Here is a 27,719-nt window from a genome sequence, read left to right on the forward strand (position 1 = left end):
TACAAGTTAATAAAAATTGCAAATTAGTAATTAAAGAAGTGCTTCCTATTAGTGAGTTGCACCACACCTGGATTTAAATAACCCCTAATTCTCAAGTTTTGCTGGTCAATTCTGATTTGGCTTCTGCATAAGTGAGGGAACACTTGGGATTCCTGGTCACAGATGACAGATTTTGTTCAATGATTGTGCATCTTATATAGAACTGGTAGGAAATTTGTCGTTTCTGCTGCCATTAAGTCATCAATATTGTTTTGCATTTTCCGACATATGGCTTCCAATTGAGGTGTGTAATATTTTTGGGGGATGAGTATAAAACCAGAGGGAGAATTTGATTTAATAGTTTTCCTCATTCTTTTGTACAATTGCATACAAGTTAATTAAGTCTGTTTTGTTTCATTTGCATTTAGCAAGGTGAGGTGAGGCTGAAATGCCTCAAAGCTCTACAGTCACTGTACACTAATAAGGAGCTCTTCCCGAAACTAGAACTCTTCACCAACAGGTTCAAGGTAAGAATGTCCTCTTTCAAATAGATTGAAAACTTAATGGGTATAAAGAATATATTTGAAGATTAATTTCCTGGATTTTGTACAGTGGGTACAACCTTAAGATTTAATGGGCTTGCTGATTGAAAATATGAAATTAAATCTTGATGCCCTTATGCCCCTTTCAAAAGATATGCACTAGAACTTTACAGAATAAATGGACAGTGTATTTAGTTCAAATCTTAGTTCACTCATTGGACAGATACTTCATCACTTTTGCAACATTGCTTTGTAGTTTTGAATGTAAGTTGATGCAGAAAAAGCAGCATAATTTGAGAGCGGGCTCAATTTATTTAATTCTTCACTACGCTAAAGCCAAGACAGAAAATACCAGAGCTAACTATCCCCAATCATTTACCAGTGAGTGTAGAGGAGTGTGCAACAGAACAGCAGTTTGCCTTTCTTTTTCTCCATACCATATTCAGAAATGTTTGAGATGAATGCTGGCTGTAGATTTATAAAACTCTTGCGGTTTGATTAGTATTTTAAAAATGTTATAACGTAATGTCATTTTAGAAGCCTACATCTGTAAGCTGCTAACCTGTTATGTTGATTTGCTTTTAGTCTGTCTCTCAAATGATAGCCAGTTCCAATGCGATGTACCACTACAATATGTATTATATGTGCAATGATGTCTTAGCATGTATACGCTTGTAGTAATAATAATGTTTGAGTGAATAAGTAGCGATAAGCTTTAAACAAAAGTATTGTAGGTATCTTTTAAAGAGAAGACTACTTTGCTGAATTATCTTCCCTGTATTATCGTGAAATTTAGTTGATGTTGTGCAGAAGCTGTTTGCCAATGAATGATATAGCACTTTACATTATTCTTTATATGTTCTTTGCTTTTTTTTCTGTGGGACATAAATTGGGATTAGATTTCTGATCATTTCAGATTTATGATGTGTTGTATAAGTTTTTATAAAACACCATTGATTTACAATTGGAGTTGCATTTCTTCGTTCGCTTAACTTGAATTAAATAAAATGATTCTGTATTTCAAATGTGAAATGTTTCACTTCCAACCCAGAGGGCTATGTTTTAATTCTAGCCATGGCTGATCTGAACCATTATTACATAACTTTCATTAGTCCATGATTTGCTCATGAAACATGGAGTGGTGTGTATCTCCTGATAGTAGTCAATCAGCATGTGGGTTTAACTGCTGCTGTGGAGAGGTTTGTGGCCCAAACTTACTGCTTTTCTGACTGAGAAACTAAAAGTTAATGGGAGACAAGATTTGATCATACCTTAAAAAAAAATTAGAGCTTCCTGTGGCTGAAGTTTAGAAATCGTTTGGAAAAGAATCAAAAATATTTGCTAGTTTTGTTTTTAAGTTGTTGGAAAAAGCTCCTTTCATGGTTGAGAAATTGTTCTGGACACTGCCTTTAATAGTTTTAACTCAACTTCTGTTAAACAAGCTAACCCAACATAATTGCTTTGTTTTATAAATCATTGAACTTGTTCCTTGAATTCTTTCTATAGGATCGTATAGTATCTATGACATTAGACAAAGAGTATGATGTTGCTGTGGAAGCTATCCGATTGGTCACTTTGATATTGCAGTGAGTAAAGTTTTTATTTTTTCGTTCTGCATGAGCGCCTGTTTTCTTAGCTCTTCTATTGTGAGAATTAGATAGCTAGCTCTGGTGTAGCTGTGCTCTTAAAAAGGATTGTTGTTTTAATTTTTTCCAAGAACGTATATAATCATAATTCCTAGAAGTCGGTATCCAGCACTACATTGTAACTTTACAGAGCTTTTTGTGTCTGTGGACTTTGTTACGTTATGACTCTATCTTGCTTATATGAAAAGAAGTAAGGTGGTTGTGTTAACTCATGTAGTCTTGACCCTCGTGGGGCCTAATAATGGTGTTCCAGTTTTGCAATATATAAGTTTGCTCTTATTGGCTTTATAACTGTTTTAGGGGAAGTGAAGAGGCATTGTCCAATGAAGATTGTGAGAACGTGTATCACCTGGTATATTCTGCACATCGTCCTGTCGCTGTGGCAGCTGGGGAATTCCTAAACAAAAAGTAAATAACACAATTGTACATTATCTACCCTTCTTTATTAATTTTCAATAAGGTATGATATTCTGTTCAAATATTTGTACATTATCAACAAACCTAAGTCAATCTCTGGGCCAACTGAACCATGTTCAACTGCTGTTCAAATGAAACCACAAAATATATCAAATATCTCATTCAAATTTATTGGTAAGGGAAAATTTAAGCAATCAGCAAAATTTAATCTTTAAAGGACCAGGAGGCAGGTTGGAGTCCATTTCTTGGCTCAGTATTTGTACTTTGTGAATCGGAAGGTTGAGAGTTCAAATCCCACTTCAGAGATTTGAAAACAGAATTTAGGCTGACATTTCAGTATAGTACTGAAATAATGCTGTCCTTTGGATTAAATGTTAAATTGAGGCCCCATGTTCCCCCTCAGGTGGACAGAGCTTATGGCACTGTTGAAAGGAGAGCTGTGGCTTTCTCCCACTGGCCAAGCCCTCAACAAAAGTGTTGTCATTATCTTATTGCTGGGATCTTGTTATTGGAAAACAGTGACTAAGCTTCCAAAATACTTGATTAGCCATTAAGTGCTTTGGACATTTTGAGGTTGTGAAAAGTGCTCTATGAATTCAAGTTTGTTTGTTTCCTTTACAATTCATCTATTTTCTGAGAATTCAATTATTTGCAATATCAAATCAGTACAGCAGATGGCACCGCTGAGTGCAAGAAACATTCAGTAATGTCCACACGGTGGCAACATTGAGTGAAAACATTTAAACAGAAAATAATAAGTTGGGAGCTTTGGTTTGAAGTTTTTTGGAGTGCGCTTCGTTCTTTAAAATAATGTTGAACTTGGTAGAAATATGTTGCTTAATAGTGCCAATGCACTGTCATAAGACTAGCCACTTGTACAGGCCTTGAAGCAAGGATATCAATTTTAATTTCTGCATCTCAGTCTCAAGTATCTGAATTTATCTGTAAATTTATTGGTGCTAGCTATGACTTCCACTGATCACAGTATCACTTGGTTGCATACTACCATGTCAACATGATGTCCTGCAATGCAATACTTCAGCCCAACAAAGGTGATAGTCACACAGCTTTTTACAACACATCATTTTCTTTTATGTGTCTCTTGTGCATCTCATGCATATTGCCAACTATTACAGGGTAAACTATGAAAAATTTTTGGAGGATCATTATGTGCTTTCTGTCAGATTTCCTTTTCCCTTCCCACCTCCCCATATAAAAAAGATTGTTATTAAGGCCAATTTTCTCTATGTAGAATGAGATAAAATATTATTTGATCTGTTAGAAACAATATGCTATAAGCCTTTTTAATTGCTTTTTACATGGACAGAATAAAATCAGCCTTTTGTGAAGCATGTGGGAGAGTTTTACATCTCGTTTTTAAATTTTTAGATTGTTCAGCAGACATGACCCACAAGCAGAAGAAGCCTATGCTAAGAGTAGAGGAAGGCATAGTCCAAATGGAAATCTTATTAAAATGCTGGTACTTTTCTTCCTAGAAAGTGAGGTAAGATTCTGAAATGATGCATCAAAAATACTCAACAGAAAAAGTGACCTATAAATGGAAAGAAATATAGCAGTCGTGAGAAAGTATCAAAAAATCATAACATTACAAAGCTATGTTTATGCTTGTCCTATTAGTAGATGCCATGGATCCGTATGTGTCTGGAGGGTAGGGAATTTGGTACTACTAATAGAAGCAATAATTGTTGCTGAGGTGAACAGCGAGTAAAAGTACCATGAGATAAATGCAGATGTGATCCTGGTCTATACTAATACTATATCTAATACTACAGTGATCAAATCTACTAATGTGTCATAATGTTAGGTCTACAAATTGCTTGAGTATCATATTGCAGTGCTATATTTATGTTATACCTTGTTATATTCAATATAAATGCATAAAAAATGTATTTCTTTTAATTATTTTTATATGTTTACTTCAGCAAATACTGTAGAATGTAACATAACCCAGTGATGTCTGATAAAAGCAAAATACCCGGGATGCTGGAAACCTGAAATAAAAACAGAAAATACTGGAAAAACGCAGCAGGCCGAGCAGTATCTAGTGAGAGAAACAGAGTTAATGCTTTGAGTCCTTATGATGAAGAGTCTTGCGGACTTGAAATGTTAACTCTTTCTCTCTCCACAGATGCTGCTGGACCTGATGAGCCTTTCCAGTGATTTCTGATATCTGTCCAACAAAGGAACAAAAACTTGTAGAGAAATCTGGTTTTACACCAGTCATAGGAACAGACACTTAGTGTTTCTCTACTTCATTTGCCTGTCCTACCTGTTCTCCCCAAAATTTTTTGACTATATGTATTCATTTAAGAATAGTGGTAAATATTGATTATATGCTTGTGTATGAAAATATAATGTTCATTATAGTCAACATTGGGGAACAAAAGTATGAAATTGTGGTCTCTTCCCAATTTTATTGCTTAACTCAAATGTAATATCTATTATTTAAAAGTAAAATTTGGGAATTTGTGTAACCTAACCCAGCAGTTTAGTCCAATGGATAATGCCCTTTGTTTTTCAAATTGTAACATTTCAGTTGCATGAACATGCAGCCTATCTGGTAGATAGTCTGTGGGAAAGTTCCCAAGAACTTCTCAAGGATTGGGAGTGTATGGTAGAACTGCTACTGGAAGAGCCTATACAAGGAGAGGAAGGTAACTTTGGAATTGCCTAAAATGTTAAGCGTTTAATTTTGGAAAATATATTACCTTAATGTAAGATAGAGTTTAATAGTGCAGTGGACTTTATACCTTCTCTGAATACAATATAGAATTGATTTTTGCTATCCTAATTTGAGAGCACGTATTAAACGTCTTTATTTCCATGAATAACAAAACATTAAAACAGTGGTCTCTGAATGTTTATGGTAGATAGTACTTTGGTTTGGTACCCACTGAGATGAAGAAGCATTAAACTCCAGATTCACAACCTCCAGAGTGATATGTTATGGAAAGTGCATCAGTCCAAACAATGATTTACTTGTTGAGATTAAGTTGGGAACATTTGCCAAATGATTTGATTACCATTTCTGGCTTATTCTGCTTGCAATTCCCATCATAATTGCCTGTGTCACATAACCACAAATGTCACAGTAAAAGGTATATAAGGGTTAAATCATTTGGAAGAAACCAGCCCTTACCATATAATATATTGAAAGGGTAACACATGGGCCTGGATTATGTGGTCAGCAGTGAAGTGACTATGTTCGCTGATGACCTCGGGAAAAGTTGCCCACAAATACCTACCGATCTCTGTGACATGGCTTTCATCTTTCCTGATGTTAGTTTGAATCTGGCACCAATTCAAGAGGATTTCCAAGCATTCAGCAACAGTGATGTCATCAGGCAGGGCAAACAGCCCATCTCATTGAAGTATTCTCATAAACAGCAAACACAGAGATAAAGTGCGCTGTTTATCCTTGGCCTTTTATTACATTTTACAGAGAGCAAAATAAATGATTGGGATATACATATACCAAGCTGAAATATAATAAAAATTCAAAAACAAATTATATTCTAAAACTTGGAATATTTATCAGGACAAATTTGACATTAAACAAATATAAAATTAGCTTCCTGGAGCCAGAGAAGTTCTCCAGCAGCAATTATGAACTTGGTATATTGTCTTAAACCCAGTTATATTTCATTAGCAATTGGTAATTGTTGAGGGAGGTTTTAACAACAATACTGCGGAATAAAATGGAAATTCTTGTCAGTTCTGTGATTTGTAATTGATTGAAGTCAGCAGGGAGTTCAACAGCACAGTCAATGGAAAAACATAGAATTAATCTTGGTGGCAGTTAAACTTTTAGTAAGGACAGTTCAGAACAAAATCAACAGGCACTTGGGCAATTGCAGATTAATTAAGAAAAGCCAGCATGGATTTGTTGAGAGCAAAACATGTTTAATTTGCTTGACTCTTTGTTGAGGTAACAGAGGATGGATGGGGTTAATGCGGTCGATCTGGTTTCCATAAACTTCCGAAAGGCATTTGATAAAGTACCACTTAACAGGCTTGTGAGCAAAATTAGATCTTGTGGAATAAAAGGGATGGTAGCAACATGGATACGAAGATGGCTGACTCAAAGGAAACAGAGAATAGAAGTGAATGATTGTTTTTTGGATTGGAGGAAAGTTCATAGTGGGATTCTCCAGGGATTAAGACCCCTGCTTTTCTTGATATATTAATAACCTTGATTGGGGTGTGCATGAAATTTGTGGGTGACATAAAACTTGGAAGTATTGTGAACTGTTAGGAGAATAGCATTAAACTTCAAAAGGACATTGACTGGTGGCAGATGAAATTTAATACAGAGAACTGTGGAGTAATTCATTTTGGGAGGAAGAATGGGGAGAGGCAATATAAAATCAAGTGTACAAACATAGAAAATAGAAGCAGGAGTATGTCATTTGGCACTTCGAGCCTGCTCCGCCATTCAATATGATCATGGCTGATTCTCTATCTCAATGCCATACTCTTGCTCTCTCACCATACCTCTTGACACCTTTAGAGTCCAGAAATCTATCTGTTTCCTTCTTAAATATATTCAGTGACTTGGCCACCAAAGGAAAATTCCACAGGTTCACCGCCCTCTTGAGTGAAGAAGTTTCTCCTCATCTCAGTCCTAAATGACCTACCCTGTATCCTGAGATTGTGACCACTTATTCTAGACCTTCCTGCCAGAGGAAACATAATCCCTGCATCCAATCTGTCCAGTCCTGTCAGAATGTTATACGTTTCAATGAGATCTGCTCTCATTGTTCTAAACTCCAGTGAATACAGGTCTAGTCGGCCCGATCTCTCCTCATACAACAATCCTGCCATCCCTGAACTCCAGTAAACTTTTGCCGTACTCTCTCTATGGCAAGTATATCCTTTCTTAGGTAAGGGGACCAAAACTGCACACACTACTCCAGGTGTGATCTCACCAGGGCCCTGTGCAGCTGCAGTAAGACATCCTCCTGTATTCGAGTCCTCTCACAATGAAGGCCAACATGCCATTTGCCTTCCTAACCACTTGCTGCACCTGCATGCTTGCTTTCAGTGATTGGTGTGTAAGGACACCCAGGCCCCTTCGTATATCAACATTTCCCAATCTATCACCATTTAAATAATACTCTGCCATTCTATTTTTCCTACCAAAATGGATAACTTCACACTTATCCACATTATATTGCATCCGCCATGCATTTGCCTACTCACTAAACTTGTCTAAATTGCCTTGAAGCCTCTTAACATCCCCCTCACCACTCACATTCCCACTTAGTTTTGTGTCATCAGCAAACTTGGAAAGATTACATTTGGTTCCCTCATCCAAATCATTAATATATGTTTTGGACAGCTGGGGCCAAGCACTGATTCTTGCAATACCCATTAGTTGCCCTCTGCCATTCCGAAAAAGATCAATTTATTCCTACTCTCTGTTTCCTGTCTGCAACCAATTCTCAATCCATGCCATTCTGTTACCCCCAATCCCATTTGCTTTGATTTTGCACACTAACCTCTTATGTGGGACTTTATCAAAAATTTTCTGAAAATCCAAATACACCATATCCACTGGTGACTTATCCTTATCTATCCTGCTAGTTATCCCCTCAAAAAACTCCAGTAGGTTAGTCAAACATGATTTCCCTTTCATAAATCCATGCTGATTTTGTTTAATCCCGTTGATGTTTTCTAAGTGTCCTGTTATCACATCCTTTCTAATAGACACTGGCAATTTCGCTACTACTGATGTTAGGCTAACTGGTCTGGAATTTGTTGTTTTCTCCCTTTTTTAAATAGTGGGATTACATTTGCCACCCTCCAATCTGCCAGAACTATTCCAGACTCTACAGAATTTTGGAAGGTGACAACCAACGCATCCACTGTTTCCATGACCACCTCCTTTAGTACCCTGGGATGCAGATTATTAGGCTCTGGGGATTTATCGGCTTTCAGTCCCATTAATTTCTCCAGCACATTTTTTTAGTAATACTAATTTCCTTCAATTCCTCCTTCTCACTAGACCCTCGATTCCCTAGCATTTCTGGGAAGTTATTTGTGTCTTCCTCAATGAAGACAGAACTGAAGTAGTTGTTTAACTGCCCTGCCATTTCCTTGTTCTCCATTATAAATTCTCCCATTTTGGACTATAAGTGACCTACATTTGTCTTTGCTAATCTTTCTCTTCTTACATACTTTTAGAAGCTTATATGGTCCTCTTTTAAGCTCCTTGCAAGTATACTCTATTTTTCCCCTCTTAATTAATCTCTTGGCCCTCCTTTGCTGAATTCTAAACTGCTCCCAATCCTCAGGCTTGCTACTTTTTCTAGCAACTTTATAAGACTCCTCTTTGGATCTAATACTCTCCTTAATTTCATTTGTTGGCCATGGATGGGCCAGTTTTGCTATTATGTTTTTACACCAGAAAGGGATATATAATTGTTGCAATGCATACATTTGTTCCTTAAATATTAGCTATTGCCTATCCACCAGCATGTCTTTTAACTAAGTTCCTAACTCGATGCAACTCTAGCCCCATACCTTCGTAGTTTCCTCTGTTCAGATTTAGGACCCTAGTTTCAGATTGGACTGCTTCACTTTACAACCTAAGGAAGAATTCTATCATGTTATGGTCACTGTTCCCTAAAGGACCCGACACAAGATTATTAATTAACCCCTTCTCACTGCACAAAACCAAATCTAAGATAGCCTGATACCTAGTTGGTTCCTTGACGTACTAGTCTAAAAAATCATCTCGTACACGCTCCAGGAATTCATCCGCCACAGTATTATTGCTAATTTGGTTTGCCCAGTCTATATATAAAGTCACCCATGATCATTGAAGCATCCTCGTTATATGCATCTCTAATTTCCTGCTTAATACCATCCCCTACCTTACCACTACTGTTTAGAGGCCTACTGACAACTCCAACTAATGTTTTTCACCCCTTGTTGTTTCTTAGCTCCACCCAGACTGATTCTACATCTTGATTTTCTGAGCCAGTATCCTCTCTCACTATCGCACTGATTTCATCCTGAGCTAAAAATGCCACAACACTTCCTTTTCCTTTTTGCCTGTTCTTCTTAAATATCGAGTACCCTTAGATATTTAGTTCCTAGCTTTGGTCACTGTGCAGCCATGTCTCTGTAATCATGATCCTATCATACCTGTTTACATCTGTTTGCACTTTGCACTGTTAATTCATCTACCTTATTGCAAATGTTTTGTGCATTCAGTTACAGTGCCTTTAGACACATTTTCTTTGTACTATGGCTCTTGTTTGCTGCTTTCCTCTGCCTTCCACTTTTGTTTTTTATTTTTCAGTCTTTCATTCCTATCTTTGTTTTCTTCTCTTGTGTCCCCCTGCTTAGTTTCCCATCCCCTGCCAGTCTAGTTTAAACCCTCCCCCACAGTACTGGCGAATACACCTGCAAGGATATTGGTCGCGGTCCTGCTGGGGTGCAACCCGTCCAGCTTGTTCAGGTGCCATCTTCCCCAGAATTGGTCCCAATGCCTAGGAATCTAAATCCCTCCCTCTTGCACCATCTCTCCAGTCATGCATTCATCTGGTCTATTCTCCTATTCCTGATCTCACTAGCTTGTGGCACTGGAGTAATCCAGAGATTGCTACCTTTAAGGTCCTGTTTTTTAATTTATTTCCCAGCTCCCTATATTCTGCTTGCAGGACCTCATTCGTCTTTTTACCTGTGTCGTTCTAATTCTAAAGGGGGTGCAGGAGTACAAGGACCTGGGTGTATAAGTGCACAAACCATTGAAGGTGGCAGGGTAGATTTAGAGAGCTGTTGATAAAGCATATTGGATCCTTTATAAACACGGGCACACAGTGCAGAAGCAAGGATGTTATAACCCTGTATGAAACACTGGTTCAGATCAACTAGAGTATTGTGTACAGTTCTGGGCACCCCACTTCAGGAAGGACGTGAAGGAATTAGAGGGAGAACAGAAAATATTCAGAAGAATGGCTCCAGGGATGAAAAACTTCAGCTGGGTGGATAGTTTGGAGAGGCCAGGACTATTCTGCTCGGAAAAGAGAAGGTTTGATCGAGCGTTTAAAATCATGAGGTGTCTGGGACAGAGTAGATAGGTTCCAACTGGTGGAAGTATCATACAGCAGAGGACATCGATTTAAGGTGATTAGCAAAAGAAGCAACATCAGCATAAGATGATACTTGTTTACAGAGTGAGTGTTTAGGACCTGGAGTGCACTTCCTGAAAGTGTAATAGAGGCTGATTCAATCATGACAAGGGAACTGGATAATTATCCAAAGAGAAAAAATTGCAGGACCTTGGAGAAAAGATGGGGTTGTGAGATTAAATGAGTTACTCTTGCAGAGAGCTGGCATATGCAATCTTTTTGAGCTGTAACCATTCTATGATTACATGCTTCATTGACAGAAACCTCTGTATTTTCATGTTTAACTGTGCTTGTGCAGACTCCAGAATATTCTGTCCATATGTGGGATAAAACTTTCAAGTGCTGATGGTTTCAGCATCAATATCAAGGCAAAATGTGAGGTGTTATCTTTTAATTTTTAATTGTTCCTCATACTATTAGCTAGTGCTGATCCAGGTATCAAGACCATTCTGTAATTTTGAAGCTATTTGATCTTTACTAGGTATGACTGACAGGCAGGAGACCGCACTTATAGAGCTAATGGTCTGTACAATTCGGCAAGCTGCAGAGGCACATCCTCCAGTTGGAAGAGGAACAGGCAAAAGGGTATGTATTATTACTTTTTACCCCTGCCCCCCCAAAGAGGAAGAGTGTAGCGAGGCAGGGAAATCAGGTTGATACAAAAAAAGTTATATTCCTTTTTCTTTGATGTAAAATATCTCTCATATTTTTGTACCTCAGATGTAATTAATGAAAAGCCAAACCTTGTGGGTCTAAGCAACGATTATAAGTCATCTTGTTAGATTAATCACAAATGAGAGGAAGGAATTCTACTGATCAAAATAAGACCAACGTTATCCGAGCATGTAAATCTAGGCATCAGTGATGGCTCAGTTGGTAGCTCTCCTGCTCTGAGTCACAAGGCTGTGGGTTCAAGACTTGAACACAAAAATCAAGGCTAATACCCCAGTGCAGCTCTAACGGAGTGCTGCATTGTTGAAGTTGCCATCTTTTCAGTGAGACGTTAAACCAAGGCCCTTCTATCCTCTTGGGAATATTTAAGAGCCCATGGGACTATTTCGAAAAAGAGCAGGAGAGTTATCCCTAGTGTCCTGGCCAATATTTATTCCTCAACCAACGTCACAAAAACAGATTATCTGCTCATTATCACATTGTTTGTGCACAAATTGGCTGCCTCATTTCCTATATTACAACAGTGACTACAATTCAAAAGTATTTCATTGGCTGTAAAGTGCTTTGGGACACCCCGTTGTTGTGAAAGGCACGTATAAATGTATCATTAATTTTTCAATCCACATCCTTTGTGCTTAGCCTTTTGTGAGAAAATACGTGTGAAAATATATAGATACAGTAAAGTTCCGCCATTTGTGGGGGTTACGTTACATTCACATGAATTTTTGCAAAGGGTGAAATCACAAACAGTGGATATATTTTATAACAGGAGCGAATTAGATGGGTATTCATCAGGTGTTTTCTCTCACTGAGAGACTTTACTGCACTGAAGGCACCAGCTCATCCTTTCGCCATTACACACGGTCCTCCCTCTGAACCAGTTCCCCCCTCCCCTTCCTCCTTAGTTATTTTCTTGCTTGTTCTTTCGTGACAACAAACTGGAAGCACAAAGCACGGTCTGAGCCCCGAGTCGATTCCTTTCACTCCAGCGTTGCAGTGAAAGAGATGAGAAAATGAGGTTTAAAGAACTAGGTCTCCCTCCCCCTCTTTCTCTCTCTCTCCCTCCCCCCTTCTCTCTCTCCTCCCCTCTCTCTTTCTCTTCACCCCCTCTCTCTCTCTCTCTCTCTCTCTTCCCCCCCCCCCCCCACCTCCCTCTCTCCTTCTCTCTCCCCCTCTTCCTCTTTCTTGCTTTCTCTCTGTAATGAGTGCTCTCTTCTACCCCACCCCTGGCTCGGGGTGGCGTTGGGTGAGAGAAGTTATATGTTTAAAAAGTTACTAGTTGTTGTGCAAGTGACAGTCAGGAGGATTGAAGGAGACTCTCTCGCCCTCGCCCTCTCTCTCGCGCTTGCCCTCTCTCTCGCGCTTGCCCTCTCTCTCGCGCTGTCTCGTCTCTCGCGCTGTCTCGTCTCTCGCGCTGTCTCGTCTCTCGCGCTCGCACACACTTTTTTTTATATATATATATATATATATATATATATATATATATATATATATATTCCCCCTCTCCGGCTGCCACTCCAACAAGGATCCTCATTAATTGCCAGGCCCAAGCAAAAGCTGAGACCAACCAAAGAGACAGACTGTAACAACTAGGAGAATCATGCACTGTTTAACAAACCTCTCACTTAGAAAAACATATCTACATAAACGTGTGCGTGTGCATAGCCAAACCTGCATCTCCTTTTTTCCCTATCATTGTCACCCTTGCTCACATGCAGAAAGAACTCGTTTGTTACAAGAACTCATTGTTTTTAGTTTGCTTAAGTCATGGATAGGCGAAGATTTGGGGTCATAATGGGTGGCCATGTGTACAAGGACTTTCGCGCAGATAAACAAATTCGCAAAATAAGTCGTGGACAGCAGGACTTTACTGTATACGTTTTCTGTTGCAATTTCCTTGCTTTTTGTGTCTGACCTGTTGTCAAAGTTTGATATAAAGCCTTTAGCTTTTCTTTTGGAGTAGATTAGATTCAACAGATTATTTTTTGTCTTTTTTAACACATGGAAGTTGTTGATTTGTGACTTGTAATTCATCCTAAACATTTAACCATGCCAGTTTCCTTTGTGAACATGAAAGCTTCTGAATTAGATTTGAAGTGTTGCAATGGAATCTTATTACATACAGGTCTTGACTGCAAAGGAGAGAAAAACGCAGATAGATGATCGGACTAAATTGACAGAACAGTTCATAGTGGCACTTCCTATGATGTTAGGAAAGGTAAGCAATTGGTGTAATTAATATTTTTGTGCAACTTTCCTGAGTGTCCAGATGAGAATTAATATGCTTTAAGATTGTATTGATTCATATAATCTTGGAGTGTAAATGGGATTAAATTCAGATGTTTATTCTGTGTTCTAGTACTCAGCTGATTCTGAGAAAGTGGCAAACTTATTGCAAATCCCTCAGTTCTTTGACTTGGAGCTCTACAGCACAGGAAGAATGGAGAAGGTAAATGGTGACTGGAATTATTTTGTAACGAATATTGTCTTCTATTTTACCCCAGAATCACATGGAATAATTGTCTGTGAGTGACTTACAAGGCAGCAATTCCATTTCGAGATTCAAGTGAGGTGTCATAAGCAGACAGTGTGAAGCTCCCCTCCATGCTTTAGATATTTTAAGATTTTGGTGTTGTGTTAGCACTAGTACAAAACTTAACAAAAAGGTTTCCTTTAGTGTACTTTAAAATTCAGCAAGGTATCAAATTTTTATTTTTGTATAGGAAAATGTGTGCAGCATGAAAGGATTGTGTGCTGTTTGTTAGAAATGAAGCCCAGCACAGTAATTTCACTTCTGGCATGGCAAAATAGTATGTATAATGAAATTGGTCACCATGTTTTGTGGGCCCTGGAAGAGAAAAGGTGGATGAATGTGTCTCCTACAAGTGAAATTACTGTCTCCATTATTGAATGCTATTTAGAATGGTTGAAATAAATTCTGGCCTAAAATAACCCATTTACCCAGCTGAAGAAGGTTGTATAGTAAGTGCAAAGTTATGTTCTTTAAGCTGATGTAGCAGTACTGCGCATTGGATCTCCAATTTGCTGTCTTACGTGGCAGAGGGAGATGCTGAGTAGAGGCTAAAGATTCCCCCTCAAGGAGGGTGAGTAAGGCAGATATGTCAGAGTAATCCAGGAAAAGGGAAGAGGGTAAACTAATTATTGAGAACTTGCTACCAAAGCAGAAAGCTAGTTGATAACTAGGTTCTGTATGAGAACATGAATGATGAGAAATGAGGAGCTGAAAGAACAATTCATGTTCCTACCTTGTTAAGAAATAATCTATTTTAATGTAAAACATGTATGCTTATTTGATTTTTTTCCCCTTCCCAGCACCTAGATGCATTGTTAAAACAAACCAAGTTTGTTGTTGAAAAGCACATAGAGTCAGATGTCTTAGAATCATGCAGCAAAACATATAACATCCTGTGCAGTGAAGAATACACAATCCAGAACCGTGTTAACATTGCACGCAGTCAGATGATTGATGAGCTGGTAGAACGATTCAGTCAGTCAGTTGAAGACTTATTACAGGAGGTGAGTGCAAACTGCTTCAATAAGTAACAAAACAAAAACAGAATTACCTGGAAAAACTCAGCAGGTCTGGCAGCATCGGCGGAGAAGAAAAGAGTTGACATTTCGAGAACTAGATCTGTTGAAGGGTCATGAGGACTCGAAACGTCAACTCTTTTCTTCTCCGCCGATGCTGCCAGACCTGCTGAATTTTTCCAGGTAATTCGGTTTTTGTTTTGGATTTCCAGCATCTGCAGTTTTTTTGTTTTTATATTTGCATCAGTAAGTAAATTATCTGCTTAGAATGGTAAAACCCAAACCATTACAAAGATTTGTTTTGCAATCTTGTGTTTTTGCTACTAATGTGTAATGCTTTTGTTTGATATATCCATATGTAAATAAAAGAACTGCATTGACAGTTCTTTAAAAATTATTTCATGGGATGTGGGCATTGCTGGCAAGCCCAGCGTTTGTTGCCCATCCCTAATTACCCTTGAGAAGGTGGTGGCGGTGGTGGTGAGCTGCCTTCTTGAACCACTACAGTCCATGTGATGTAGGTACACTCAGTGCTGTTAGGAAGAGATTCTGGAATTTTGATCCAGCAACAGTGAAGGATCAGCGATATAGTTCCAATTCAGGATGGTGTGCGGCATCTTGTATATAGTATATACTGCTGCCACTGTGTGTCAGTGGTAGAGGGAATAAATGTTTTGGTTGGTGGTTGGGATGGCAGTCAAGCAGACTGCTTTGTTGTGATGGTATCAACTTTTCGAGTGTTGTTAGAGCCGCACTCGCCCAAGCAAGTGAAGAATATTCCATCACACTCCTGACTTGTGCCTTGAAGAAGGTGGACATGAGATAAGCTACTTGCCTCAGAATTCTCAGCCTCTGACCTGTTCTGATTACTACAGTATTTATATGGCTGATCCACAGCTTCAGGATGTCAATAGTGGGGCATTCAGCGATGGTCATGCCATTGAATCCCATGGGGAAATGGTTAGATTTTCTCTTTTTAAAGATGGACATTGCCTAGGGCTTGTGTGGCACGAATGTCGCTTGCTACTTATCCACCCAAGCCTGAACGTTGTCCACTTCTTGCTGCATATGGACAAGGATTGCTTCAGCATCTGAAGAGTTGCAGGCCTAGGATGCTACCCTAAGGAACTCCTGCAGTGACCAAGGGCTGAGAGTGATTGGTCTTTAACAACCACAACTAACTCCCTTTCTGCTAAGTATGACTCCAACCAGTGGAGAGTTTTCACCCCGTCAAAGTCAGTCTTGTTAGGGCTCCTTGATGCCACACTTGGTCAAAAACTGCCTTGATGTCAAGGGCAGTCATTCTCATTTTACCCCTTGAAATCAGCCCATCTGTCCATGTTTGGACCAAGGCTGTAATGAGCTCAGGAGCCGAGTGACCCTGGCGGAGCCCAAACTGAGCATTAGTGAGGAGGTTATATTGATTGTAACAAACTTTTATAATAAGTAGCGATTAAAAATTCTGCGAAGGTTGTCACCTTCTAAGTTATATTTTCTTTAAGTTTAGAAGAAGCTTATTTGTATCAGTATGAACTTGGAATATGACTTTTAATATCTGTTAAACTACATCATGGTTTTATCAGTGGCTGTACTGCAGTTCTTGTCTTTATTTCTTGTATTGTGTAAGATATTTTTAATACTGCATCAATTTTATCAACTTTCATAGGGAGAAGAAGCAGATGATGATGACATTTATAATGTTCTCTCTACTTTGAAGAGACTAACTGCCTTCCACAAGTATGTGAACATCAGCTGGTTCTACATATTAAGCACTTTGTTTTTGTAGGATGACACATTGCTGCAGTGCATTGGAACTCTTTAGCACTATGCTGTAGAGTGAAAGAATGTAGCTTTGTCCCTACAGTTCTCTGAATAATGAGCCCTCATCTTAATGGTGTTACCCTGGAGAGGTGTTAGGCAAAAGCTAGATTCCCCATAGAAAGGGAGGAAAAACTGGAGCAGTAGATTGGCTGCTTTAAGACCAGTCAGTATCTAGCACTAGAGTGGCATTAGTTGAACCCTTGAAAGGGAGCTCTTAGCCCAGAATTTCAACTGGAGAAGATATGCCATCAGGAAATCTTTTATTAAAAAGGTAACAATCTGGAATATTCAGTCATAAACTTTGCATTAAGGACATAACCTTCTAAAAAAAAACTTATTCTCTAAATATTCACTTGTTTCAGACTATTTCGTATAGAAAGTGTTCTGATAATGAATTTACAGACATGAAATAAGTGAAATAAATTCTCCACGCTGACTCGTTTTGAGATTTGTTTGTCCTTCACATTATTTCATTTTAATAAAACCTTTGGGAACAAGTACCTTTAATTTCTATAGCACTGATTTGTAGGCTGCATTTCGTAATGGAAATAGCTTAACATGATTTTATTTCACAATTTTTTGCCTCTGTTTAAGTTAGTCACACCATTGGTGTAATTAGTAGTTTATTAGAAATGAAGTGACTGATTAGTTACCACTTTGTTTGTAATTTCATGGCTTTTTAAACTCCAGCCATTGTGCATTAAATAACTAATGGTAGATCTCAATTACGAGATACAAAAGTCTAGATCACATTGTTCCATTGCACGACAGTGTGTTTATTTTTAACCTTTTTGTTGCATGAAATGTTACAAGAGAATACTGAACCTGAAAAACCTGGTTCATGAAAGAAAACTGTCATAACTTAAAATTTTCTTTATATTAGTGCTCATGATCTTACGAAATGGGAATTGTTTGGAAACTGCTACAGGCTTTTAAAAAGTGGGATTGAACTTGGATCTATGCCAGAACAGGTAAAAATTTCTCCAAAACATAAAAAAAAACTCTACTCTGCACTTAATTTATGAAACCTATTATTTTTCCTCTGCAGATTTATTTAAGAGCATTCAATGTACCTGGATGTTTATCTGCTGGATTTTCAAAAGCTTAAATATATGTAAATTATTTACAGGACCAAGTTTGAATTTGACTAATCAACATCAGAAAAACTAGCAGAAGTGTTATTGAAATGCTTTTAAACTGTGTATATTGGCTTGTTATTTAAGATCTTGAGTTTAATGAATCCTCAGTAGATATAGACATTTTTATTGCTGAATATATTTTCTGTATAGTCCATCAGTTCATTTTCCAATGGGGAAATTCTTGAGATATTTTTGATGCTTTGCTTCTATCCATTGGGCTGCTCAAGTGTAATAATTGCTATTCTGTTTATTTTACTGGTCTAGATAGTGGTCCAGGCGCTCCAGTGCTGTCATTATTCAATTCTGTGGCAGCTTGTCAAGATAGCAGAAGGTTCTCCAACTAAGGTGAGGAAACAACCTAATTATAGCATTATTAATGCTAACCAATAAAAACTCTCTTTACAAATTTAAAAGAACTGGAATTGTGCCAAAAAGAAGAGATTGGAAGGTATGGCAAATTTTTCGATTAAATCTAGTCAAGCAAAGCTTATATCCTTAACTTGAAATTTTGTACCTGTAAATAGGTTCCTTCCAAAGCTATATCATACTGCACATGATGTATATAAATTCATACTTTGGGGTGACATGTCCAATTATGTTAAATTATTTTAGTAGATCTAAGATTTCTAAGCAGATGTGAGATCAGTGGTATTTCTGGACAGAAGTGCTTCAGATTGGAAGTACTTGTTGGAGGTAGTTGTTTACTTTTGGGTGTATTGTTCAAGTTTGATTGAAAAGGATTTGCAATTCTTTGTTTTTCTTTGGCTGCTTTTACACTAAAATATCTCCATTTAATAGTCCAGTAGTCATGTTTTATAAAGAAGTAAATCTGTCCTACCATTCAAAAAACAGTGTTCTAGTTTGTAAATCTTATACATTAGATATTGGCATCACTGTACTAAAGGGACAGTTTCCTCATTTACAGTGCTGGCTGCATTTACACAGGGTCTTAACCAGGTAACTTCTTAAAATGTAACTTTAATCGTGCTCAAGGCATGTTGGGGAAAAGTGATTTTAGGAGTTACTGTAACCACATGATAGCCTACAGTTTGTTACTTAATTGCAAAACCACTTCCTTGAGACATTAACCAGTCATTATAGCTCTCAGTGTTGAGATTTTACCCTAAAGGAAAAGGTTTTTTTTGAGAAATCAGTATTAAGGTTCAAGGCCCATAATGCAGGACCACCACCAAGGTTAAAAATGGTTAAAGTCCAGATGGTATAAGTCAAAAAATAGCAATTAAGTGATTGAAAGCTTATGTTTTGAAAATTTGATGAAGGAAACTTTGAATGGGATGGGAAAATCCACCGTTTTGAAGTGCTGGGAAATGCAGCATTCCAAGTTCTGTGTATTTTTTAATTGCTTTCTGCTTGTTTATGCAGTTAGACCCTGTTTCACAGTGGTTGTTGTAGTTGACTCTGGTCAGTGGTGACTCACCACATGGCTAAACCTTTAAATTATAAATGCCCTGCCATTCCAGAGCTGTAATATCCTGAGGCAACATGCAGGCTTCAGTTTTTTTTTTGCAGTATTCTTTTTACTTGACCATTTTCAAGTTTAGGTCAGTAGCTGAAGCCTGATCTGAAGTTAGTGGAAAGAGATTCCATTTAAATATTGCAATGCTGGCAGAGCATTATGGAGCAATCCCAATTACAGTAACTAATACTAAATGCACACTGCTCCTCTAGCACTGTGGTTATTTGAATAGCAACTGTCAATGCCTGCTCCATGGATGTTTCTGTTGACTTAATCTGGGAGACAGAAGGGTAGACAGGAGATTTATAATCAGGCGTGAGTAACTTAAACTAGTAGGGAGAGAGCTAGAGGAGCAAAATGAGCAATGGTTAACAGGAATGTATATGCTCAGGAGAACTTTTTGTGGTAGCTTAATTATTTGGCATGTTGTGCTGAGCCATTCTCCACTAGTAACTGGAGGGAAAACTGGAAACATTTTTGTACTGGTGGACACTTGTTAGCCATGTAGAGTATGCAATGTTAATGTACTACACCTAACAAAATAGAAATAATAGACTCAATGTCATTTCTGTTGGCCTCTAGCTTTATGTTTTGCAGAACTGAATATCTGTATGTTTAGTTAGGAATGAATAAATACAGCTGTTAAAAATTATCTCTTACAGGAAGAACAACTGGGTTTGAGGAAAACATTGAAAGCATTTTGCATCGTCTGTCAGCACTGTTTGACAAACGTCAACCCTTCTGTCAAAGAGCAGGTAAATAATTCCATCACATTGTGTGTTAGATGTTTTCTGTGGGTAATAAGTATGGTAACTTGGTGGGTAACTCAACATGATTTAAGTAGCACATCCCCTGAAGTTCCCTAACACCAAGTAAAATAAGCGCTAAGAAAGAATTGTGAAGACCTTTGTTTAAGTTTATGTTTCTACAGAAATTATTTACAGAAGTAGATAGAAATAAATGAACTTCTGAGATGTATTGAATTTAGCTAAAACATTGATTCCAAACTATGTCATTACAATATGAACTGTAGAACTCTCCATTTTCAAGGTTTCTTTTGTCACAATATAGGCTTTCATGTTGCTTTGTGATCTCCTAATGATATTCAGTCACCAGTTGACAACTGGTGGCAGGGATGGGCTCAAGCCAATTGTTTACAGCCCAGACACTGGACTACAATCAGAGTTGCTTAGCTTTGTAATGGATCACGTATTTATTGATCAAGATGAGGAGAACCAGAGCATGGGTAAGGCTGTCTACATGAAAGTAAATTTCTGCACTCACCTAAAGTTAAGTTGATTTGATTTGTTGGGAATTGTTCAGGCTTTCGTTATAGTTGATTACCCAGACTGGCATAATTTATTGCACTCAGCCTAGCAGTACCTAGATTATGATGTTATTCATGGGTGCCAGGATATTTATTTTTGTGAACAACGCTGATCAATATGGACCACATAACATAGATGACAATTCAAAATAGCCTGCATCAACAGTGGAAGTGTTGCAGTAGATTTCAAGTGAGTTAAAGTTTTAATTTGAAAGGAACAATGGGGCTATATAGTTAACCATATAGTTGTAGTAGATGGCTCCTTCTCTTCTAGTATGAGGCTGCCATTTTAATATAATGTAAATTGTAATTATATTTTTCTTTCTCATGCACAGAAGGAGATGAGGAGGATGAAGCCAATAAGATTGAGGCCCTCCATAAAAGAAGAAATCTCCTGGCAGGCTTTTGCAAACTTATAATTTATGATGTTGTGGATATGAATGCTGCTGCAGATATTTTCAAGCACTATATGAAGGTAATTTTAGGGAATAGAAAATTGTTTTTTTTCAAAGTGCATTGTAGATCAAATGAATTTAACTTACAGGTAATTTTCTTTTTAGCTTCACTGCATGCAAAACTGTGAAGAATATGCTTCTTTTCCCTCTTTTATTTCTTGTAGGCATTCATTTCTGCTTGGGTATGGTTCCAAGCCAATGGATGTTTTCCTATGCCTTGTCCAAACACCATTTTTCTTGTGCGATTCTAAGCAATGAATCTCGGCAGGACCTTAGACTGTAATGGCATTACAGTCATTCCTGATCCTGACCTAACCTCTCATCGCCTATGTGCATGTCCTAGCAGAACTCGTTGGATAGCAGTCAGGAGCATGAACCCTGAGTCTTCCCCCTCAAGCTCAGGAGAATTGCAGCCAGTTGTCACACTGCTTGAGATCAACTAACTCAACACAAATCAAGAATAGAACTTGTGACCACTTAGTCCATATGGTTAAGTTTCTTACTGGACTGTGCCTTTACCAAGTAAACTACAGGGGAGCCACTGATTTTTTTCTTTTTAAGGCTAACTTGTGTAATTTATACTGCGCATGTTGAATTAACAGTTGGCTCCACTCGATAATGCAATATTAGTCTATGTGCTGCTGGTGAGAAGTAAGTTTTGTGTTTATTGAAATTTTGAAAATTATACATATCCTAGAAAAGAAATAATAATAAAAGGACTATATCCAAGAAGGCAGCATGTTGTCATGTTTTATGTCACTTTTTAAAACAGTATTACAATGACTACGGTGACATCATAAAGGAGACGTTGAGTAAAACCAGACAAATCGACAAAATTCAATGTGCCAAGACACTTATTCTCAGTTTACAGCAGGTGAGAAATTTTTGATGTTCAACTACAAACAGCAACTTATTTTTAAGCAAAATTGAGTTAAGCGAAATGCTAACTTCCACTTATTTTGTTTTAGCTCTTCAATGAGCTTGTACAAGAGCAAGGTCCTAATCTTGACAGGTCATCAGCCCATGTCAGTGGTATTAAAGAGCTTGCTCGTCGGTTTGCCCTCACTTTTGGTCTGGATCAGATCAAGACAAGAGAAGCTGTTGCTACCTTACACAAGTGAGTAGCAGCACAATATTATAAGTTATGCAGTCTCAAGATCATACTTCACAAAAGCTCTGCCAGATGGTGATATTTCCATTGCTATTTGTAGCAGGTTTAGTGTTATGTCTGATAATCTGAAATCTGCACTCCTTCGTTCTGATTTGCCAAGTGATGAAAACAGTATTATCATTTTAGAATCTTTCATAATTCTGAACATCTTCATTGGATTCTGCCCTGTAAGCCCGTTTTTGAATCTTCATTCACAACCTTAACTTCTCATTCCTAGTATAATTCTGGTGAACTTCTCTGTTCAGGTTACATGCTGTGATATCTTTCTTATAATGGGATATATGATACTCAAACATGACATAAGTCTTGTGAAAATTCAACATCACTTCCTTTGTATATTCACTTCCCCTGTATATAAAATCCAGAATGTCACTTGACTTTTTTTAATGTTCTTTTCTACCTGGACTGTCACATTTAAAAACCTGCCAATCTGCACTCTTAAAACGCTCCTCTCCACTCTGTTAAGAATTTCACATTTAGGGTGTAGTTTCTTTGAACGTTTTTCCCTGAAATGTACTCTGTATATTTTGCAAACTGGGCATTTGGTGGCAAGCAGAAATGTCCTTGAACAGTTTTTCATATATTGATGATTTGCTTGAATTATGAGACCTGACTTTAGTATTTGTCAATTACTACAGGGATGGTATAGAATTTGCTTTTAAATATCCAAACCCAAATGGACCAGAGTATCCTCCACCAAATCTTGCCTTCCTTGAGATTCTTGGTGAATTCTCATCTAAACTTCTGCGACAGGACAAAAAAACAGTGTAAGTAAAAAATTTCTAAATTAGTTCCATAAATAACTTGCATTTAGTCCTTGTTTTTGTCGTCCTTTTTTAAATTGCATTTTTTAAGAATAAAAATGTTTAAGAAACCAAGATACCACAAGTGCATTATTACAAATAAAATTATTACTTTTTTTTCTCTAAATTGTACAGGGGACTACATATTCTTAGCTATTCTGTAGTACTCATATTTAAAATGTAAACATGTAACAGCAGCATTGACGTCCCAGGTGCAAAGGAAATGATTTGAACAGATGGGAGGAATGGTTGACCAGTAGGCTTGTGACTAGTCCAGAATCTGTATGGAGATCAGAGAGTCCAGAGTTTATTGAATGGAGTAGACCAGGGTCTTCATAAAGAACAAATTAAAAGAAAATGTATTCTCAGTGTGCCTCTGTGTGTACACGTGTAATATTGTCAGAAATAGTATTTTACCTCTTGTCCTTTTTTAATTGTGTGCTCAGTTATTATATTGTGTTTTCTTTAGTCATGCATACCTGGAGAAATTCATGTCAGAGCAGATGATGGAGCGAAGAGAGGATATCTGGCTGCCCCTGATCTCCTATCGCAACTCGTTGCTTACTGGTGGGGAGGACGATAGGATGTCGGTGATCAGTGGAGGCAGCAGTAGTAAAGCTTCCTCAATACGCAGTAAGAAAGGGCGTCCACCACTTAACAAGAGGCGGACAGAAGGCAAGTAACAAAACTGTTTAGCATTGGGACCCTGAGTCCAATTATTGAGGAAGTTCACTTGATTGTATTCTACAATTATTTCTTTATTCTAATCTCTGCTTAGCTGAGAAAGTAGCTTTACAATGCTGCCTTTGCCTATATCACAAGGCTTTTGTAATCTGTGTATATAGCGCACTGTTGATGGGCCAAGCTCCAATGCCCTCATTAGGGCTACCTATGAGCAAAAAATTGACAAATGCTAAACAAGACTATTTGTATATATTTTGTAAACACGTTTTCCAATTTTGGCTTTGTATTTGGACTTTCCCTGAACTGTTGTGTGGCATCATTGTGAATCATATCTGTTTTAAAAATTATTTAGAGCAGTATTTTTAAACTATGATATGTAGATTGCAGAGTCATGTCTCACAAATTTAATACTATTTTGAGGAATTATCAGTACATTGACATATGAAACCAATTGGTGCTACGTAAAATGGGTTTTCAGAAGGTGTTAAATAAGGTGCTGCACAAGAATATCGTTAAAATGGCCCCGTACTAAAGGGAATATGGTAACATGGGTAAAAAATTGGCTGAAAGACAAAAAAAAGGAGTATTTAGTTAATGGATTTTTTTTTAGACTTTTGAAGGATATGAACAGTGCTGCCTGTCAAGGGTCATTGCTGCACACACATTATCTGGACTTGAGTATAGAAGGCACAATATCAAAATTAACAGATGATCCAAAAAAGACACAGCATGTTTAAAGAGGACAATGCAACTTCAGAGGACGTGTTTGTAGTTTGAGTGGAAAAAAATGTTAATGCCTGCAAATATGAGGCTATCCACCTTTGAAGGTGGAGAATGAGAGATCATAAACTAAATGGTAAAACATTAAAAGGGATAGAGGAGCAAAGACACTTTGGATACACGAATCTTTAAAAATGAGAAGCAAGTTTGATCAACATGTAGAAAAAACAAGAGATCCTGGATTTTCTAAATAATGATACAAAAACAGAAAGATAATGCTAAACCTAAAGAAATCATTGGTCAGGTCATTGTTGGAATATTGTATCTAGTTTTATTTACCTTACTTTAGCGATTTCGGACTTTTGCCTCTGCCAATAATTCTTGCCGTAATTAGGATTTGGAAATTCAGCTGTGTAGGGCACATCTTTAGCCCCACTAAATAAATAAAGGTGCAACATTTTTATAAAAACAAAAAATGCTGGAAATACTCAGGAGGTCTGGTAGCATATGTGGAGAGAGAGAAGCAGTTGTGTTTGACTAAAACGTAACTCTGTTTCTCTCTCCACAGATGTTGCTAGGCCTGCTGAGTACTTAAGAGCACTTGATATTTTTACTTAATGATTAAGGGCTATTTTTGTAGGCAAATAAATTACAGAAAAGATCTGCCATTTAACTTAAAACAAGCAAAAGCCCCCCATTCATGGTAATATTTTACTCTGTCCCTTAAGTTGAGACTTTATTCAGTAGGAACCAGTCCAAAACTATTTTCAGCTGCCAATGGCTTGTTTCCATTTCGTTTTCCAGCTGGATAACTACTGATCCCTGAACTGACTTTCACAGTGGGGGTTACGCTGGAGATTTCCTCCTCCTAGCCAAAACTATGTTCTCTCTCTTGAGTCTCCCTGCTTCTCCCTCCCCTTCACTCCTCCCCTCCCTCTCCCAATCCTCTCTCCTCCTCCGCTCCTTTCACCCCATCTCACTCCTTCCCCTCCCTCACCACCCCTCACCTCTCCCCTCCCTCTCTTACTCACCTCCCCTGTCTCCCTCCCCCCTCCCCTGTCTCTCTCTCTCCCCCCCCCCCCCCGTCTCTTTCCCCCCTCTCCTGGCTCCCTCCCCCCCTCTCCTGGCTCCCTCCGCCCTCCCCTGGCTCCGTCCCCCCTCCCTCCCCCCTCCCCTACCTCCCTCCCCCCTCCCCTACCTCTCTCCTCGTTCCTCGCTCCCTCCTCCCCTCCGCCTCTCGCTCCCCCCTCCCCTCCGCCTCTCGCTCCCCCCTCCCCTCCGCCTCTCACCTCCGCTTTTCGCCCCCCCCTTGTCTCCGCCTCTCGCCCCCCCCATCTCCGCCTCTCGCTCCCCTCGTCTCCGCCTCTCGACCCCCCTCGTCTCCGCCTCTCGACCCCCCCCTCGTCTCCGCCTCTCGACCCCCCCCCCCGTCTCCGCCTCTCGACCCCCCCCCGTCTCCGCCTCTCGACCCCCCCCCTCGTCTCCGCCTCTCGACCCCCCCCCTCGTCTCCGCCTCTCGACTCCCCCCTCGTCGCCGCCTCTCGATCCCCCCTCGTCCCCGTCTCTCGACCCCTCGCCCCCCCCCCTCTCAACACCCCGCCCCCCGTCTCTCAACCCCCTGTCCCCTGTCTCTCGACCCCTTCCGCTACCCGCGGCTCTCCGTCCTGCCCCTGCCTCTCCCTTTCCTTCAGTCCTCCCACCCCCCTGCCTCTTCCCCTCCACTCCCTCTCCCCCATCTTTTCCCTGTCCTTCTTCCTCTCAGCCCTTGCTTTCCCTCTGCCCCACCTTCTGACCACCCTTTTTCCCCCTTCAACTTCCCCTTCTGCCCACCCCGCACCCTCGACCACCACATCTGTTTCCTCCGTGCCCTCTCTCCCTCTTGCCCATTCTCCACCCTGCCTGTTCTCCCACTGCCCGGTCTCCTCTCCATGCTCTTTCTGTCTCGCTCTCGCACCCTCGCTTGCTCTATCTCTCTCGCTCTTGCCCTGTCTCTCACACTCGCGCTCTCTTGAGCTGTCAGATTCCTGCAGACCGAATTTGTCTGTGCAATTCATTGATATCTTAGGAAAATCTGCACCCTGATCCTACGATAGCTTGTTATGGACTATTCTCTCCTAAAGCCCATCCCACATGGTAGTGTGTCTCACGTTGTCCTTCTAGCCAGGTAGAAATGCTGATTAACTATCTTCTCAGCCACCAATTCCATTTCATCTCAAAAATTAAATAGACAGTTTAAATGATTACATTTATAAAGCATGACATTCCAAATACCCCCCTGTGAGACTCGGAGACTAAATGTGTATCCATTGTCAGCGCAGTTGCTCTGGTCATTGTTTACAGATCAGAACATCTTGCACCCTCTTCCCAATAAATCAATCTGGGCTTCACTGCCCCCCCTCCCACCACCACCACCACGGCAACCAAGACAGGCTTGTTGCCAAGCAGGATTCAGAGCAGGTCACATGACCCCTTCACCACTCCATTTCAACTTAAACTGACAATTCTAAAACATAACAAACTTAAACTTCGTATTTATAACCGAGGACATGATCAAATTCAACTCTGATTTCACCAACCCTCCCACCTCTGCCTTTCTGCATTTGTATAGTTGGATTGCCTCTGTTAGCTCACTTAGAATGGGCCTTGGGCTGAAGTATTAAAAGGCACCTGTGGAACTCTACACCAACCTTAGGAGAAAATTAACAATGCCAACACAGCACCTCTAATAGCTTTGCTTCAGAATGATGTTTTTAGAGATATTCGACTTCAATAAAAATCCTTCAATCATTCCATACTTAAAGATTTATTCCCATGGCACGGTGTTGAATTTTCACTCCAAGTTGGTCTCTACAGTATTAATTCAGAAGTGGACCATTCAAAAACAGAATACAGGAGAAACCATAACGTTATTTCTTTATGGCAATATGTTCTTTTGCTTGGTTTTGTAGAAGAGAATGTGGACAATTCATGGATGAACAGGAATGACACTGTTCAGACTCCAGGAGTCCTGCATCCTCCACAGTTGACTTCCACAGTCATGCGGGAAAATCCTCGACAACCAGCAGAACACAACATGGAAGATCAGGAATCTGAACGGGGCTCTGAGTCTGATTTTGTTCAGCAGTAAGTGAGCTTTACTTATGACCAAATTGGTC

The 27,719-nt window shown here is 39.1% G+C and overlaps 1 protein-coding gene across 3 annotated transcripts in view; it reads left to right on the forward strand.

Moving 5' to 3' along the window:
- LOC121290419 (cohesin subunit SA-1) overlaps nucleotides 1-27,719 on the forward strand; it is a 229,758-nt gene that overhangs the window by 193,354 nt on the left and 8,685 nt on the right. For 2 of the 3 annotated variants that reach the window (XM_041210861.1, XM_041210873.1), the window contains 20 exons: nucleotides 408-506; nucleotides 2,028-2,107; nucleotides 2,450-2,575; nucleotides 3,974-4,088; nucleotides 5,142-5,259; nucleotides 11,228-11,331; nucleotides 13,544-13,636; nucleotides 13,778-13,867; nucleotides 14,752-14,955; nucleotides 16,634-16,704; nucleotides 17,672-17,759; nucleotides 18,192-18,272; nucleotides 20,067-20,159; nucleotides 20,476-20,650; nucleotides 21,067-21,206; nucleotides 21,959-22,060; nucleotides 22,155-22,303; nucleotides 22,996-23,124; nucleotides 23,630-23,835; nucleotides 27,513-27,687. In XM_041210861.1, the coding sequence (XP_041066795.1) occupies nucleotides 408-506; nucleotides 2,028-2,107; nucleotides 2,450-2,575; nucleotides 3,974-4,088; nucleotides 5,142-5,259; nucleotides 11,228-11,331; nucleotides 13,544-13,636; nucleotides 13,778-13,867; nucleotides 14,752-14,955; nucleotides 16,634-16,704; nucleotides 17,672-17,759; nucleotides 18,192-18,272; nucleotides 20,067-20,159; nucleotides 20,476-20,650; nucleotides 21,067-21,206; nucleotides 21,959-22,060; nucleotides 22,155-22,303; nucleotides 22,996-23,124; nucleotides 23,630-23,835; nucleotides 27,513-27,687 (2,438 nt within the window). The remainder of the gene's footprint in view (nucleotides 1-407; nucleotides 507-2,027; nucleotides 2,108-2,449; nucleotides 2,576-3,973; nucleotides 4,089-5,141; nucleotides 5,260-11,227; nucleotides 11,332-13,543; nucleotides 13,637-13,777; nucleotides 13,868-14,751; nucleotides 14,956-16,633; nucleotides 16,705-17,671; nucleotides 17,760-18,191; nucleotides 18,273-20,066; nucleotides 20,160-20,475; nucleotides 20,651-21,066; nucleotides 21,207-21,958; nucleotides 22,061-22,154; nucleotides 22,304-22,995; nucleotides 23,125-23,629; nucleotides 23,836-27,512; nucleotides 27,688-27,719) is intronic. The other variant, XM_041210867.1, reaches the window with a different exon arrangement.

This window comes from Carcharodon carcharias, chromosome 2 (genome assembly GCF_017639515.1).
Source record: "Carcharodon carcharias isolate sCarCar2 chromosome 2, sCarCar2.pri, whole genome shotgun sequence".
In the NCBI taxonomy this organism is placed as follows: domain Eukaryota; kingdom Metazoa; phylum Chordata; class Chondrichthyes; order Lamniformes; family Lamnidae; genus Carcharodon; species Carcharodon carcharias.